Source organism: Astatotilapia calliptera, chromosome 23 (genome assembly GCF_964374335.1).
Source record: "Astatotilapia calliptera chromosome 23, fAstCal68.1, whole genome shotgun sequence".
Classification (NCBI taxonomy): Eukaryota; Metazoa; Chordata; class Actinopteri; order Cichliformes; family Cichlidae; genus Astatotilapia; species Astatotilapia calliptera.
In genome coordinates, this window is record NC_137443.1 from 31,165,550 (window position 1) to 31,184,358 (window position 18,809).

At 41.5% G+C, this 18,809-nt stretch overlaps 1 protein-coding gene across 16 annotated transcripts in view; it reads left to right on the top strand.

Moving 5' to 3' along the window:
- The first annotated feature begins 3,691 nt into the window (after positions 1-3,691).
- The window catches only part of LOC113015756 (dedicator of cytokinesis protein 9-like), a 64,193-nt gene continuing 49,075 nt past the window's right edge, over positions 3,692-18,809 (top strand). For 8 of the 16 annotated variants that reach the window (XM_026157977.2, XM_026157987.2, XM_080297843.1 and 5 more), the window contains exon 1: positions 16,882-17,712. In XM_026157977.2, the coding sequence (XP_026013762.1) occupies positions 17,551-17,712 (162 nt within the window). In that variant the 5' untranslated portion in view covers positions 16,882-17,550. Of the gene's footprint in view, positions 4,085-16,709; positions 17,713-18,809 lie in introns of those variants that run through there. The other 8 variants (XM_080297840.1, XM_026157996.2, XM_080297851.1 and 5 more) reach the window with 2 other exon arrangements.

Below are 18,809 nucleotides of genomic sequence, written 5' to 3' on the forward strand. Positions count from 1 at the left end.
CAGGGACCTGCTGGGAATGTATGGATGTAAAAGTTCACTTATATATGTTGGTGCTTGTCTATGCAGAGCCCTGAAAGTCAAGGTCAAAACCTTAAAGTGGATTCTGAATTTAACGGGGAGCCAGTGCAGCTGAATCAGCAGGGGTGTGACATGGGAGTACTTGGTCAGAAGCTCTGCAGCAGCATTCTGAACAACTGCAATGCCTCTTTGGAGCATCTGCAAGATGCTCCAAAGAGGCATTACATAAACAAGTAAACAAAGAATTACAATAATCCAGACGAGATGAAACAAATGCATGAATGGCAACTTCCAATTCGGAGCGCGATACAATGGGACTCAGCTTAGCAATGTTTCTCAAGTGATAAAAACAGGAGCGAACCAGAGATTTTACATGGGCATCCAAAGTCAGAGCTGAGTCAATAATAACACCAAGGTTCCTGATAGACGGTTTGGCAAATGTAGCAAGTTGGACCCAAGTTTTCCATAACACTAGGTACAAAATTTTTAGGAGCACAAACAAGGACTTCAGTCTTCTCCTCATTTAGTTGAAGATAGTTTCCAGCCATCCAACCTCTAATGCACTTATGCAAAATCTGTAGCTTGGAAACATCATGGGGCTTAAAGGAGATATATAACTGAATATCATCTGCATAGCAGTGATACGAAATCTCAATAAGTGTTGAAGAGGAAGTAAATACAGCAAGAACAATAAAGGCCCCAAAACTGAACCTTGCGGCACACCATAGGCAAGAAAAGTAGAAGAGGAACTGTACTTACAGGTAGCCACAGAAAAGGATCATTCATGCAAATAGGATTCAAACCAGTCCAAAGCAGCCCCTGATATACCCACCCAGTGTCTCAGCCTATCTAGCAGAATATGATGTTCCACAGTATCAAAGGTAGAAGTCAGGTCCAACATCAACAGAACGGAGCATTCTCCTGCATCACATCTCATCAAAATGTCGTTGGAGACTCTAAGAAGTGTAGTTTAAGTAGAGTGAGCTCTACGAAAGCCAGATTGGAATTTATCCAGAATGCTGTATTCATCTAGAACAGCTATAAGCTGCTTAGCCACAACCTTTTCTAAAATCTTAGCAATGAACGGTAATTTTGAAATTGGTCTGTAGCTACTAAGAAGAGAAGCTTAGTTTTTTTTTTAACAGTGGGTGAATAACAGCATTCTTACAATAAACAGGGACCTGACCAGAAACCAGTGAGGTATTGATAATTGTGAGCACACAGGGACCAATAGACTGAAAGACATTTTATACAAAGATCTAGGTAAAATATCAAGAGAGCAGGACGACGCTTTCATCGAATTAACTAACTTGACCAGCTCTGGTAAGGACACAGGTAAAAATCTTTCTAAAATTACAGGCCTAGCTTGAGTTGGAGCAGACAAGAGAGACACAGAAGGAGAGATATTGTTCCTCACGTTACTGACTTTTTCAACGAAGAAAGAAAGAAATTTTTCACAATCTTCATTTGATATAATTGGGACAGCAGGTGGAGCAGGAGCAACAATATCACTAATGGTGTTGAATAGTACCTTGGGGTTACCTGCTCTTAGACACTAAGTCTGAGAAATAGGCAGCCCTCGCATCTCGAACTGAAGTGTTAAAAGAGACTAAAAGGTCTAAAAGAGACTAAAAGGCGGCTAAGCTGTCATCCCTGATGGACAACATCTCCCACCCCATGCAGCAGACTGTGACAGCACTGAGCAGCTCCTTCAGTGGGAGACTGCGGCACCCACGGTGTGGGACGGAGAGATTTCGCAGGTCTTTCCTCCCCACTGCTGTCAGACTCCATAATAAAGACTTTAACTGATCAAGCACACACATCCATACATATGCAATAATACTAAGTGCAATAATCCTTTCTGTCATCGTTGTATTTTTACTCAGTTGTATATAGTATTTGTATTTGTATTCTATTTTTTATCTTATTGTATATTTATTTTATTTTATTCTACTGTATATAGTATTTTATTTTATTCTATTCTGTACAGTTGTGTACTGTATTTATTCTTATTGTATTCTAATTTTTGCCTCATAACTTTTGCACTGTCCACTTCCTGCTGTGACAAAACAAATTTCCCACGTGTGGGACTAATAAAGGTTATCTTATCTTATCTTATCTTTAAATGAAGGAGCTTGACATGCAAAAGCGTTTTCCTCCATAAACGCTCAACCTTACGGCAGCAACGCTTCAAGGAGCGAATGCTGTCATTTATCCAGGGAGACGAATTTGAAATCTGAGCTAGTCTAGTTTTGACAGGACAAACCACGTCTAAAATAGAAAGACAATGATTATTAAAAAGATTTGTTACAAAATGAACATCGTTATAAGGAGATAAAACTAAATTAAAGGCATCGGAAAATTTAACAGCAGTGGAGGAATTTAAGATGCGAGAGCTAACCACATGTCGAATAGGAGAGAGAGACAGATGAAAAGACAGGTTAAAAAGAATACAACGATGGGCCGAAATAAAAATGTCCTCAGTACAAATAAAATCAATGTTTAAACCTAAAGTAAAAACAAGGTCCAGTGTGTGTCCTTTGGTGTGTGTGGGACCAGACACATCCTGAGTAAAATGAAAAGAATCCATGACGCTAAGGAAACCTCTGGCAAAGAGGTCAGAGTATATATTAAAATCCCCGACTATGCTTCAAAGTCGAGGATAAAAAGTCACTGAACTCCTTTAAAACATACTGTTTAGGCCACACACTACAGCGCAGTAAAACGGATCTTTATTTCCAATTCTAACCAGCTGTAGTTCAAAGGATGACAAATGTCCGACAAACACCGCAGCGACACCTCCTCCTCGACCCGACGTCCGAGGCTGGCTGATGAAGGAGTACCCACTCGGGGAAAGTTCGATGAAGGATGAAAAGTCACCATCGCGCTGCCAGGTTTCAATTAGAAATAAGAAGTCCAGTTTCTTGGAAAGAATAAAATCGTTCAGCAAGAACGTTTTATTAGTCATTGATCGAGCGTTAATATATAATGTACTATTCCTGCATTTACCTACTTATACTTAGAATTTTCCAATTGTCATTTAAGGCATCGTTTGTTATTCAATCATTAGTGTTACTTTACTGCCTCTGTGTAGTGAATAAAACATTATAAGTGTTAAAGTACACTGTAATTATTCCAGCAGGTGGCAACGTTAGCCCGTGCCTATGACTAACCGGTGTGTGGTTTTCCCTCATCTAATCTCAAAAATCAAGTTTTCCTATATATATTTTCCTATATAGTCCTTTTATGAATATATAAAACAAATAACCCTAATTGCAATGGAAAACACTGAAGCTTTTAATATTGGAAAGAGACAGAAAACACTTAAACCTCACATCATCTATACCACGGAAAAACATTAGAACGTTTCCCGTTTCAAGGGTAGTTAATATGGGCCACAGCTCAACTCAAGGGCTCTGATTTCCGAGGCTCCCTTTTCACAGCGGGTAGCTCGTCGTGTTTAATTTTGTAGTTTTACAAATTTCCTTCCTGACTCAAGTCCACAGGCCATATGTATTTCCCACTGGAATCGAACCACCTGACAGCAGCTTTCACTATCGTATGAGGAAACAATTACACTATGGAGTCACAGAACTTGGCCAGATAGGCACATGATGGCTGAAAAAGCTCTGTCCTAATGACTAAAGGAGGCGTGTCTGTTTGCGAAAGGGACCTCGGCTGCCGGGACGAGACGCCGCAGGATTTTGGATGTTGCTCTCTGGTCGCTGTTGACTGGGGACGCAGTCGCCAGGTATCCTGGGCTACACTGTCCGCTAGCGTTAAGTTTACGAAAAGCATGACGACAGAATAAAACTGCACGATTCTGCGCTTAGGCAAGTCGGACATCCCGGAGCGCAGAGTATCTACGTTTTGCAGCGACAGCTTGTAAACAACCTCGCACACCGTGTGCTCGTCGCGGGACCTGTCTGTCTGATGAAAGGTGGGCTATACTATGGCTGCTGCGCCACTGGAGGCGAGGAAGTTTACCCGGGGTCTCAACAAACCGGGAACCGCCGCAGAGCTGAGGCAGAGCGTCTCCGAGGCTGTCAGGACGTCAGTGTTGATGGTAAGAGAAAGGCTCTTACCAAGGCAAGTGAATGAACATATTTGACCCACTGTGTATCATGCAGTGTACCTTTGGAGTAGTTTGCTTCGTTCTTGCTACAGAGGAGAATTTGTTTGGTGCAAAGTTCAGTGCCTTGCTCAAAGGCAGTACTTCTAAAGAATGGCGTGTTTTACTGTATCAAAAACATTATGTTCAAACTGCCAATTTCTGGTGCATATACTTTACACTCGCCACGACCTACTGTTTTCCCGAAGAGGTTGCCAGGTAACTGAAATATACACCAGCTCTAACGTAATGAAGGCTAAACACACCCATCCATACACATTCTGTCATCTGACCCGCACAGTTTCATCTTTTAACTAGACAATGACCAAACGGCCACACAATGACAAAGGTAACAAAATATGCCTGTCTTATTTCAAATTCAAATTCAAATTCAAATTGTTATTTGTCACGTACACAGTCATACACAGTATGATATGTAGTGAAATGCTTGGACAACTGCTCGTGACCTAAAGAAAACCAAAAAGGAAAAGGCTATGAATAAGATAGGAAATAAATATGAAAAATTAAAAAGGGTAAATTTAACTAGGAAGGAATAAAATATAAATTAAGGTTAAAAATGAAATAACTGTACAACACAAATTAGAATGAAGGGTAGGGCTGCTCGATTATGGCAAAAATGATAATCACGATTATTTTCACTGAAATTGAGATCGCGATTATTTGACGATATTTATTTAACCCTTTAAGACCTACTATAGAACCAAGTCCGCCAGAGCTTATATTATTTTTTTTACATGTTGTAGTGCCATTTGTGGGAGCATTTCAAGTTGCTATACAACTGTTATAGCCCATATTTTAATAATATGTATGCATTAAGTCCATAGTAACTACATTAATTGCAAAAAAGTGCAATAAACTACAAAAAAAATTGAAAATCGTTTTTGTTTTTTTTACATATATTTCTACTTGGAGAAATTTAAGAGGTTTATCCCTCAAAACTTTAAATACAAAAAAGTTGCAAAAAATAGTTTACAACAACAGGAAATTTATTTTGAGTGTCTTCATAGTTTTATTTTGGAGATACACCAATTTTTATATACTGCAGGAAAAACGAAAAAACAATCCTATGATGCAAATTTGCTAAGAAAACAGCATGTGCATCAAAATAAACTATTTCCAGCAGTGCAATTCGAGTTCTAAGCATCCCAGAAACTATTCAGAAAAGTCTAACATGACCAGTATAGGTTTTTAAGGCCTACAAGTAAAAAACTACATTTTCCGCGAAAATGACGTCACTTCCGGTTTCGGGCAGGAAATGGCGGACATGCGATCGTTCGCGCTGACGTCTGTTTCACTGTGGGAAGTCTTACGAACAGCTGATCGGATTGGCAAAGCGTGTTTCTGGAATATTATGTTTTTGTTCCTGCAAGCGCTTTTTATGCAATTTTTGCAAAGCTTTATGTGGAAGGAAACCGTGACCGAGGACAAGCTGATGGCATAAGATGTAAGTTTCATATGCAAAACAAATTATTGCGCTAGCTTACATGGTTCCGGTTCTACAGGGATTTAAAAATAGTTATGCAAAACGGAGCATGCTGCTTTGACCGGCTTTAAAGGGTTAACAATGACTTTAAAAAAAAAAAAAAAAAAATAATAATAATAATAATAATAAGGGGCTAATAATCGGCTCTGTCATTTTTAATGATCGTTGAAAGCCCAGATCGTAATCGTGATTAAAATTCGATTAATTGAGCAGCCCTAAATGAAGGGTAAATTTAATTGGGAAAGAATAAGATAAAATATATAAATTAAAGTTGAAAATAAAATAACTGTACAACAAAATACAAAACTATATAAGAATCCATCCATCCATCCATTCGCTTCCGCTTATCCTTTTCAGGGTCGCGGGGGGCGCTGGAGCCTATCCCAGCTCTCATAGGGCGAGAGGCGGGGTACACCCTGGACAGGTCGCCAGTCTGTCGCAGGGCCAACACACAGGGACAAACAACCATTCGCACTCACATTCACTCGCACATTCACACCTAGTGACAATTTGGATTATCCAATTAACCTATCCCCTCAAGCTGCATGTCTTTGGACGGTGGGAGGAAGCCGGAGTACCCGGAGGGAACCCACGCAAACACGGGGAGAACATGCAAACTCCACACAGAAAGGCCCCGGCCTGATGGTGGAATTGAACTCAGGACCTTCTTGCTGTGCGGCAACAGTGCTAACCACCGTGCCACCACTATATAAGAATGTATGAAGAAATATAAATAAATATATACACAATAACAGCAGCTGTACAAGTATTAACTGGAAATGAAGAATGTAGTGTCCAGTGTTGTGCAATCCACATTATGTCTTGTGCAGTGCAAATATGCTTAAAGTGATTTAAGTGATGAAGTGAAAACAATGTCCAGAATGTCCAGTGTGTGTGTAAGAACTGTATGTGTGGGTCAGTACTGTGTGGTGGTGTGATTGAGAGACCGTATCGCCTGCGGGAAGAAGCTCCTCCTCAGTCTCTCTGTGTTGGTCTTCAGGGAGCGGAATCGCTTTCCTGACCTCAACAGAGAAAACAGTCTGTTGTTGGGATGGTTGAGGTCCTTCACGATCTTCCTGGCCTTGGTCCAGCACCGCCTGCTGTAGATTGAGTGCAGGTCAGGGAGCTCGGAGCGGATGGTGCGCTCAGCTGACCGCACAACCTTCTGTAGAGCTCGTCTGTCCTGCACGGTGCTGTTCCCGAACCAGGTTAAGATGTTTCCCGTCAGGATGCTCTCTATGGTGCAGGAGTAAAAGTTCCTGAGCACCTTGGAGGGCAGTTGGAAGTCTCTCAAGCGTCTGAGGTGGTAGAGACGCTGACGGGCCTTTTTCACCACGGTGTTGATGTGACAGGACCATGACAGGTCCTGCGTGATGTGAACTCCGAGGTATTTGAAGCTGTCCACTCTCTCCACTCTCATATTTACAGTATGAAGGAAGATTATTCTGCACTTGTGTGCTCTGTGGCACATGTAATAGTAAAACAAACAAATAAAAAATGTATCATTCCTGACCAGCTCATCAGGATAGTTAAAAATACTGCAGTGGGGTTTTCACATGTAACTATGTCTATGTAAAGAGTGGAAACAAGGAGAAATAAAACAGCTCTGTTTAAGAGTAATGTGATCCACCGGTGCCTGTAAAGCTCACAAATTGTTGCATGACTGTCATGTCATAAATTCTTGTCATCGTCAGACTCAGAAAACAGTGCATCCAATCAAGGACTGTCCAACACATAACCCCTTAAGCCATATAATCTTTTGTTTTTAAAGCACGGATTAGATTAATATTTAAGTCATATTTATTTTTGTCATATTTTAAATGTTAAGCTTCAAAGATATTGGTAGGCTGAGTTTACTACCTTTACCTCCCCCTTGCTTTAATTTATTATATTAAGATAACTGACTTATCATTTAGACTTCTGTCAAGCCCTTATATCTTGTTTTCTGTTTCTCTCTTTGCAAATTGAAATATTAAATAAAAGTTAAGATGAATAACTACATACATGTATATATCTAAATTTAGTAATATCCTTCTACGATTTTTCACAGGTAAAAATAGGATTAGTGAAAATAGTTAGCAGAAGCCTGAAAGATATCTTTTCAGTTGTTAATTTAAGTTAAAAACTCTGGTCCAGCAAAAATGAGGTTGGCTGGTGTTGGACTGTGGTTGCTTGGTGGTTTAATCAACAAGGATACAGGATTGAGAAAAACACAGGAAGTGTTTGGTAGATGGGCATGGGCTGCTGTACATACAGCTCTTCAACTTACATAAAACAATCCATTATGTAGTGTTAGTCTTCATTTCTGTTATGTCACAGTAGACTATTAATTCTGTCTTAGGCCAGTGTGTGGAGTGGCATAATGGATACTGAATCAAATCTCTGGGTTGTGTTTAATAATGGATGAGATGATGGCTATTTTTAAACTTGCCCTCTTTCTCTTCCATAATGTGGTGTCACATTAAGCACCCGCGGGGTCATCAATTATGAATACCCGCAGATGCAATAAATCGTCTAAATTCAAGAGTGAGGCCAGTTCTTGGAACAAGTGCTCGTACACACGCTGTAGTGTAAACAAAGTGGAGGCCAAGCAGTAGAGCTAAGGAGCTAAGGACAGCCTATGGCATTTTAATAATGACTTCCAACTGTGGGAAATGTTTACTTAGACATTTTATACATCATTCTGCCATTTCCCTGCCTTGCCTTTACCCACTTCTTCATACTCATGCCCAGTTAAATTCTGTCTTTTTCTTTTAATATTTTAGGTTCTTTGTTAATGAGCCTGAATAACCTCGTGGCCCCTGTAAATGTGTGAAAGTGAGAGACACTAACCATATAATGTGCATCCTGATACCTTAATATCACCTCCCATTTTCGGTGGAACCGTGGAACCACTTAAGAGTCAATTCCACTCCAGAGGATTTGGTCTGATTAGAGCATTAAAAGACTGGCAGAGATAAGCTGCAGATTTGCAGATGCTTTAGCACTGCTGACCTATATCTGTGACATGATACAGGGGCTGTGATGGTGCCGGCCGTTTGGTTGTCTGCTGGTTTTTGTGGTCCTGAGTTGCTATGACTGATCGCTGAGCCTAAGCCTTTTCAAACCATGTGGTTTCCATGCTTTCTTTATTTAGGCTGCCTCATGCTCTGTGTCATTACCACCCTTACAGTGAAGTAAACACTGTGGTCAGTCTGGTGTAGAGGAGACTGCAGGAGAAACATTATTTCTTTTTTATTCGTTGTAAGAAAACAACAAAAGTCAACATCACTGTAATCTGAAATTCCAACATCATGACATGATTTTGACATTTTGCCAACCAAACCAAACCAGACAGGCCACTGATCCTTTTAATGCCCGCAGGCTCACAAATGAAGAAGCTGCTTCTTGTTTGAACGCCACGTCATGTTTTTTGGATTGTCTCTGCATGTTTTTGCCGTGTTTTTATTTCTGCTGCATAGCCTGCAGCTGTAATTTAAGTGAGTGTATAGGAGAGGCTTCAACTTGTTGCAAAATGTTTTGTGTGTTTTGACGTTGCTGTTTTGTTCATTGGAGGTTTTTTTGCCTCAGATTTTGCAGGAAGCATTTATTGCATTTCAACTGAAGAGTCTTTTTCAGAGCTCAACAAATCTTAATTATTCTGTGAACAAATGAAACAAGACTAAGATAATCCCAAATTAAGATTTCTTCTTTGTTTAGCCAGATTTTCCTGCCATCGTGATTGGCAAAGCCATAAAACACATTGTAGAGCTAAACATGATAATTACTCATGTATAGTTTTATCTTTTATATGTAAAATTGTAAATAGTTACACTTTATAAGTATGATATTTCATGTAATTTTATGTATTTGTTGTCTGAACTGGATCGTTATAAATTGTTTGATGTTGTTGTTAAATTTCTTATTTATTGTTTTTGTCTGACCTGCCAGGTCAAGCGTGACACGTAGACTTTTGGCTAACTCTGGCATACTGACACTGATGTTCATTAATCAGAATCAGAATCAGAATACTTTATTGATCCCTGGGGGAAATTATTTTTTGTTACAGTGCTCCATTTTAAACCAACATTAAGACAAGACAGACAATACGCTAACTAAGAATAGTACAATATATACATATATATACATACATACATACATAAGTCACTTATAAATAAATAGTTGGAAAAGAAACATGTGTAGCTGTAGCAGCAAACAGTGTGTTAAGTGGATGCGTTGTACAGGGAGATGGCCACAGGCAGGAATGATTTCCTGTGTCGTTCAGTGGTGCTTTTCGGTAATCTCAGTCTCTCACTGAACGAGCTCCTGTGACTGACCAACATGTCATGGAGTGGGTGGGAGGTGTTATCCAACATTGTCTTTATCTTGGACAGCATCCGCCTCTCCGACACCACCTTGAGGGAGTCCAGCTCCATCCCCACAACATTGCTGGCCTTACGGATCAGTTTATTAAGTCTGTTGGCATCTGCGACCCTCAGCCTGCTCCCCCAGCATGCAACAGCATAGAGGATCGCACTGGCCACAACAGACTCATAGAAAATCCTCAGCATTTTCTGGCAGATGTTGAAGGACCTCAGTCGCCTCAAAAAATAGAGACGACTCTGGCCCTTCCTGTAAAGTGCTGTGGTGTTTTTAGCCCAGTCCAGTTTATTGTCAATGTGTACTCCAAGGTATTTATAGTCCTCTACAATGTCAACACTGACCCCCTGGATTGAAACAGGGGTCAAGTGTTTCCTGGTCTTCCTGAAGTCCACGATCAGTTCCTTGGTCTTTGCCACGTTGAGCTGCAGATGATTCTGCTCACACCACGTGACAAAGGAGTCGACCACAGCCCGGTACTCTGTCTCATCATCCCTGCTGATGCATCCAACCACCGCAGAGTCATCAGAAAACTTCTGAAGATGGCAGGTCTCTGTGCAGTGGCTGAAGTCTGTGGTGTAGAGGGTGAAGAGGAAGGGGGAGAGGACAGTCCCCTGTGGTGCCCCTGTGTTGCTAATCACCTTGTCAGACACACACTGTGGGAGACGTACATATTGTGGTCTTCCTGTCAGGTAATCAACAATCCAGGACACCAGAGAAGCATCCACCTGCATCGCTGCTAACTTATCACCCAGGAGGGTCGGCCTGATGGTGTTGAAAGCACTGGAAAAGTCAAAAAACATGACCCTCACAGTGCTCGCCGGCTGGTCCAGATGGGTGTAGACACGATTGAGCAGGTAGATGATGGCGTCCTCTGTTCCGAGACGAGGCTGATAAGCGAACTGAAGGGGATCCAGATGTGGTCTTACTATGGGTCGCAGCTGGTCCAGGATGAGCCTTTCCAGGGTCTTCATGATGTGGGAGGTCAGTGCCATGGGCCTGTAATCCTGGGGGCCACTGGGACGAGGCGTCTTTGGTACAGGGACGAGGCATGATGTCTTCCACATCACCGGGACATGCAGACTCAGACTCAGCATAAACAGTTTATGAAAGACTCCACACAGCTGGGGGGCACAGGTCTTGAGGACAAGGGGACTCACTCCGTCTGGTCCAGCAGACTTGCCTGAGTGAAGTCTCCTCATTTGCATCTCAACCTGGTATTGAGTGAAGGTGATGGGTGGGGGAGGGGTGTCAGGAATCTCACAGGAGGCAACATGTGAAGAGAGAGGCTGGCACAGTGGTGTGGCTCTGGATTCCAGGCTGACTGCAGGTGAGGTTGTGGGGGTGGGAGCAGACACTGTGGTGTCGAATCTATTGAAAAACAGATTCAACTCGTCGGCTCTATTCTCACCTCCCTCAGCTCCCCTGCTGTTGGTTGGCCTGAATCCAGTGATGGTCTTCATGCCCCTCCACACCTCTCTCATGCTGTTCTGCTGGAGTTTCCACTCCAGCTTCCTCCTGTAATTGTCCTTAGCCTCTCTGATCTTGTCCTTTAGTAACACCTGGATCTTCCTCACCTCCTCTTTGTTGCCCCCTCTGAAAGCCCTCTTCTTGTTGTTGAGGAGGGCTTTGATGTCCTTAGTCACCCACGGCTTGTTATTTGGGTAACAATGAACAGTCTGAGCTGGAACAATGGAGTCGGTGCAGAAAGTTATGTAGCCTGTGATACACTCAGTAAGCCCATTGATGTCCTCGGCGTGAGGCTCACAGAGTGTTTCCCAGTCGGTCACCTCGAAACAGCCCTGTAGTTCCGCTATTGCCTCCTCTGACCACCTCCTAACAGTCCTGGTGGTCACAGGTTCCCTCCTCACAATTGGCACATAGCGGGGGGTGAGGTGAATCAGGTTATGATCTGACCTACCAAGTGGGGGGAGGGAGGAGGAGCTGTATGCATCCTTGACGTTAGCATACAGTAAGTCTAAAGTTTTGTCTCCCCTGGTGGGACAGTCCACATATTGTTTGAATGTTGGTAGTGTATTGTCCAGTGATACATGGTTGAAGTCACCCGAGATCACAATAAAGGCACTCGGGTACTGAGTCTGTAGCCGAGCTATGGCAGAGTGGATAGTGTCACATGCAGCTGTGGGGTTAGCAGAGGGGGGAACATAGACAGCCACCAAGATGACGTGAGAGAATTCCCTGGGTAAATAATACGGCCTGAGTCCAACAGCACACAGTTCAGTGTCCGGGCAACAAATCCTTTCTTTGATTGTTATGTTGGCAGGGTTACACCACCGGTTGTTAACTAAAACAGCAAGCCCACCTCCTTTACGCTTACCGCTAGCGATGCTGTCCCTGTCCGCCCGAACAGTGTGGAAGCCTTCCACGGAAGCATTCTCATCGGGAATGTCCTGGTGCAGCCATGATTCGGTGAAACACATCAGGCTACACTCTCGGTATTCCACTGTCTATAAATACTTTCAAATAACCATCATGAAAAAAAAACCCAGTGGCTATTTCAATCAGCTGTGTAGTCACTTGTGTCTGCAAAAAATGGGCAGTGACCAGAAAATATTTTATCTGACCCAGATGACACAATTGCATATCCAGTTCTGTGGAGCATGTGCAAAAATAGGTTTTCGGTGTGGACAACATTCATGGCCTCTTTGGTTGCTTGAGGATCCTGACATGTGAAAGTTGGACAAAAAGCGATACAATTAGAAAACTTGAAGCCTACTTAGATTGAAACAAAAAACAGCAACAGTGTGCTAATTTTAAAGCTACTAAAAGTCTATCCGAACATGTTTGTTTTTTTGTTTTTTTTTGAAATAAAAACGTTCTTCTGCAGGGTTCATGTGGACCCTGTTTCACTCTGCCAATACCTGCAGGCACTCAATACCCAAATCACAGTGGAGTGCATTCATTACTTTTAGCCTAAATTTACGTCCATGATGAAACTTATGGCCTCTGTGCCTGAGATGAAGAGAGGAAGCACAGTAACACTCAAAGAACAATGGGAACATGATCTGAGCCCTTCACATTTCAATGAGACTGTCCTTGGACCCATAGCTGGACTGGTCATTGGGCATACTGGGAATCTGTCCGGTGGGCCGATGGTAATTTTTCGTTTTTATGCGCTGATTTTTTTTGTTGTTCTGTTTTTTCCCCGTAACGGTGTAAACAATGAAAGGTGGCGGATTGGCCAGATGCTGGCAGATGTGTAAAAATAACTCAATTGTTTGGTGGTGGCTATGGCGGAGCTTCCACAGATTCAGTAAAATTAGAAAGTGGTGGAGGCCAGCAGGTGGATGAGGGAAAGGGGAGGCAGCTGCTGCTACTTCAATCACGAAACTGATCAATGATCAGCTGATTGGCTTTTCTGTCACAAGTCCCGTCTGTCTTGTTTGTTTATCGCCCACTTTGCACCAGAAAGAGGAAACCAGTGGCAGCAGCACGTTTAAGCTTGATCAGCTGTTGTTAGAATTGATTTAATATTACTTTCTAGTATCAGCTGATGTTTGCTGGAGCCACAGCTGTAAAAGCTGCTGGTCTTGATATCGGTTTGGATATCTGGGAAACATGAAGATGAAACCAGGAGATGTCCTTACTGAATCATCAGAGCTGAACAGGTGATGGAGAAACAGGTTTACCTTTTAGGTGACATGAATTAGTTGAAGGGAAGTTATGAACTGTTTGAGAGACAAATAACACCAGTATCCTTTTTTACTTAGCTGACATCTGGTAACTGTGTAGGGGCGGCTCTAGCAAAGTTTTGCCAGGACGGCAGGTAGGGCATTAACAGGGAAAGGGGGCACAAAGAAATACTTTTCTTTCTTATTCTCATTTAAAACGTCTAGCAAATATCAGTTTTTAGTTATTTTGTTAGTTAGTTTTTTGTTAGAAAAAATATTTTGCCCTGCCATGATGTTAATTGATGTGGTAAATAAATAGTTCATGAAAACATCACTAAATCTGTCATTTATTATTTTTAATATTCAGTAATGGTCATGTTTTACCTCTAGTCTTCTCTGTCTTAATGTCAGGTTTCCACCATGTGTTGTAGATAGTTTAGGAGGTTAACTCGACCAAGCAGTCTTTGGGTTTTGGCTAAGTACTGTTTAGAATACCAGAATAGGGAGTGTAGGTTTAAGTTTTAGAGTGATACATATATACCAACAAGACAGTGTACATCACTGTCACAACGACGTTTGTTTTCATTCAAAGGCTTTATGGTCCATCCATCCATCCATCCATCCATCCATCCATCCATCCATCCATCTTCATCCGCTTTATCCGAGGCTGGGTCGCGGGGGCAGCAGCCTAAGCAAAGAGCTTTATGGTTTTTCCTATAATACCTGGTGGACCGGTCTGTAGTCAAAATGCCTAGGCTGATTTTTTTGTCCCAGTCCAGCCCTGCTTGGACCCCTATAGGGTCCCTCTCCCCATAACCTCAACTAACTTAAAAGTACCTGTGTTTTATTGTTTGTATTCATTGAACAAGAGCCATATCATGGATGGATAATCATATAATATCCTTATTATTTTGTACCGTATTTACCATATTATCTTCCTGATTTTGCCTGTCAGCCTATAGTCTTACCCCATTAAAATGGAAAAATTCCATTCCTCTTTTCATCCTAGATGGTTAAGAGATGCTGTGTGTAATTGAACTGATTAAATCAAATCAAACCACATTAGTGAAACCATTCGTTTGCTTGCTCACACTGGGCAGTGTTACAGTGTTTGGGCAAAGCTTTTAGTGACCATATATCTGGAGCTTTTTTGTTGTTTTGTTTTGTTTCATAGAAAGCTTTTTCAGAATATATTCAGGTTAGAAGTGTCTCCTGGCTTTTTCCAGCAAGTTATCGGGGTTGTTGCACTGTTAGTATCAGCCTCTGGGAGGCAGCATTGGTCCATGTCTCCTGGCATTACAGGCTTCAAGTTACTTTAGAATAAAGACTTATTCAAGGATGTGCACATGAGAAAAGCATAATGTTTGCTTTGCTGACTGAGGGCGATTTTCCTGTTTTTGTTTTGCAGTCTGCTTTACAACACATGGAAAAAGATCAAAAAGTATTTGTATTTATTGAAAGGGAAACTCAAATGAATATATACATGCAGGTTACTGTCCTTACTTCTAAAGGGAGCTTTCAAAAGTGAAAACAGAATGCCTGTTGCAAGTGATTTGAGAATTTAGTAGCAAAAATATCCTGCAGAATAGAGAATTAATGTCAACTGTGGAGCTCTGCTGTGCAGGTCTAAAGACCATGTTATCGTTTTTCAGTTCATTATTTTGTTTAGTTTTTGCTCTATAGCTTTATAGAATTTCATGCTCATAGATGTTATTTTCCACCACAGCTGACAGTTTTCAATTCAGTCTGAATGTATTTATATAGCAGGATTATAAAGCAGTGGAACAACGATCCCCTCACTGTGCTTGAAGTAGAAATGAAACAGTAAATGTATAAAGGCTGATTACACCATTGAGGCCGGCTCTCAAAAACTGACATAACTAACATAAACTAATGGAAATCTTACTAATAAGACAACCAATAACTACAATAACTGCTGTTACAGCAGTTATTTATTTAGGGAAAAAAGGGACACTAAAACTAAAAATCAGTTTAAGGGGGTCACATTTGTGCTGCCTCTGGCTGTAACAGTGGGTTGAACCAGCTTTCACCTGACTCAAACAGACTCTTCTCCACATAGCCCTTATTTTTAAAGTGCTTTACAAACACAAACATTATGGCTAACAGGTGGATTTTCTTGTGTCAGTGCAGTTAGCTAAACAACGTACAACCACTTACTGCTTCAGAAAGTAGACAGTATAGCCTTGATTTTAACATAAAAGTTATTGTTGCAGCACAAAAGTGGTCCCCTTAAACAGATTTTTTTAGTTTACTCTCTTTATATTCCCCTGAGTTATTGGTTCTGTTGCTAGTTTAAGTCTATTGACAGTGACCAACCAATCGGTGACGTAAGGTTCCATACTGACAGAAGATGGTGCTAAACACGTTTTTAAAACTTTAAGTACTTATTTCTTTAATCCAGCTTCACAGACAGAGTTACTTCTATGTCAGTTTTTGAGATGAGGCCTCAATGGTATAAATTAGCCTTTACCTTTACTTGAAGGTAGATCATTACCAGGACAACGCTGGCTTGTGAGATCCTAAGATTTCCAAGGTGTACAGTAGACCTAGAAACTCCTTTTGTAGGAATAAAGTTGAGGTTCCAGTAACTGACATTACTATATGAGCTTCTCTGAAAAGTCTTAACTGTATGTGTGTATTTTTACAATTATCCTCATGCATACACTAGTTTAATAGAAAAAAAAATGATTGCAGTACACGTGAACTTATTTAAATAACTTCATTCAGTAACTTACTAGATACTGGGCAGAATTCAAACTTGTGACTCCCGCTTCAAAGGTGTGTACTCTTACTACTACACTATCCAGCTGCCATAAATAATTTGTGTCAGAAGTGGGATTCGAACCCATGTCTCCACAGGAGACTGTGACATCCTGACAATTATGTATATCTCCTATCAGAATCAGATGCGTTATCCAGGTGTTACCCATTGTGCTACATCATCCACTTAAAAGTAGGTGAGTATGTCAATCACTGATCAAATATTTATACCAGCAACCACAGAGAAGATGAAGAATATACATTTAAATTGCTGTAAATAAACACACCTGTATATTTTATAGCTTTTTCTATGACGCAGTAGGACAGCGACCAGTAAATAACAGTAAAAGTAATACCAGGCTTGTGTTAGTGACCATGTGACTGCCACACAAGATCAAGGGAAGTTAAGTCATTCCTTTTAAGACTAAATGACATCAAAGATTACTGCATCTGCTGTAATTCCAGTGTCAGTGGGGAAAAGAATATCAAGCGAGAGGGGGAAAGAGGAAGAGTAAAACGTTGTTTGCAGGAGGTGATTTATGTGTGGGTGAGTCTGTGTTTGCATTTTTGTTAGTAGTAGTCTGCTTGTACTGTTGACAAAGCATGCAGAGTCAGATAAATGACTAAGCTGCATGACTGTAGGTTGGGGGTGGGGGGCTGCTGAGAGAGCGAGAAGGAGTGGGTGGGGCGGGGTAGTGACAAGAATGAGTGAGATACGAGTTTGACAAAAGGGGGAAAGAGAAAGGGGAGAGAGAGGGAGAAGGAAAGAGCAACTGAGCATCCTCATCCCCCAGCAGAAGGAAGAGGAGGCTGTTAGTCAACGCCCTGCTCTGACTGAAAGAGCAGCTCAGCAGCCTCATGCCGTTCATCCCCACTGAGCAGCAAACAGAAGGATGCCACTCAGCAGCCTGACCCTTAGGCTGAGATTTGCTGGATTTGCTTTTCAAAATGGTGAATGTGTTTCAAATGGAATGATTGGGAATCCTTGTAAGCTACAGGGGATCATCTGATACCTGTCAGTTCATCTGCAACAGGACTTTGTGGGAAAGAGGTCAAGTTTGACAGACAAAGTTGGGGCTGCTGTATCTGTGTGTCGCAAAAATTCAGCTTTTCCTGCATGGTACCTGTGAGCATCTGGGAGCACCATGGGATGCACCACCAGCGTGGTTCTCTTGGAGGTGCTGCGTTCCATCCTTGAGAGAAATTGTGGCTACATCAAGGGGGAGGTGGAGCTGGTGGTTCTGGAGGAGCAAGTGGAAACATCAAGTCTAAGGGGATCTCAACTGTGGATTCCCACCAGCACACTGGTAACTACCACTAAATATTAGTCTTGTGTTTAGGTATATTTTCCAAGAAGTCAGTAACACAGTCAGCATATTAACCATCATCAAATAAAAAGCAAATTGATCATTAACTGCACTTAATACTTATTTATCAGTAACTAATAACAACACAATAATTAATGTTTACTAACTGGTTAATAACTGGCCAGTAAATAATCTGTCCAGTGTAGTTGGGTGAAAAATGTTTGATCTGCTGAATTTTAAGTTTGCTCACTTACAAAGGAATAAGCAGTCTATTTTTTATGATAGTTTCATTTTATTGGACAGGAACAGAATATCAACCAAAACCCTGAAAAAAAAACTCACATTACCAAAGAGCTCTCAAAGGATGTCAGGGACAAGATTATAGACAAGCACAAGGCTGGAATTCTGGAATTTGGCTACAAGACCATCAGAAAAAAAGTGTGATGAAAAGAACACAGCTGTTGGTGCAATTATTTGAAAATGGGAATGGAATCAAAATAGCCATCATTTGATGATCATGAGAAAGGTGGTGCATTAGCCCAAAACTATAACATTACTAAGTACCGGTACTAAGGATTAAGGACGACATCACTGCATTGAGAGGCCAGTGGATGCGGCCATTTACTGTGAAATCTTGGGCGAGAACTTCCGTTCCTCAACTAGGACACTGAAGATGGGTCATTGATGTGTCGTCCAGCATGATAATGACCCAAAACATACCACCAATGCAGTCTTTCTATAACAGAAGTCAAATATTCTCCAGAAAGTTCTTCCCGTATGTGTTGCAGAGGTTCCCATAAATGTGTGGCACTTGTAGGTTGCTTTGCTTTTACTCTTCTGTCCAGTTCATTCCAAACCATCTCGATGGGGTTTAAGTCTGGAGACTGTTTTTAAGCTTACCATCTTGTTCTTTTTTCCTGAGGTAATTCTGGCATAGCTCAGACTTATGTTTTGGGTTATTGTTTTGCTGTAGGATGAACCCCTGACCAACTAAGCGCATACCAGAGGGACCACCATTGCGTGGTGCTGCAGAATGCTGTGGTAGCCAGCAAAGATGGGCGCGTTACTGTAATCTGATTACTTTTTTCAAGTAACGA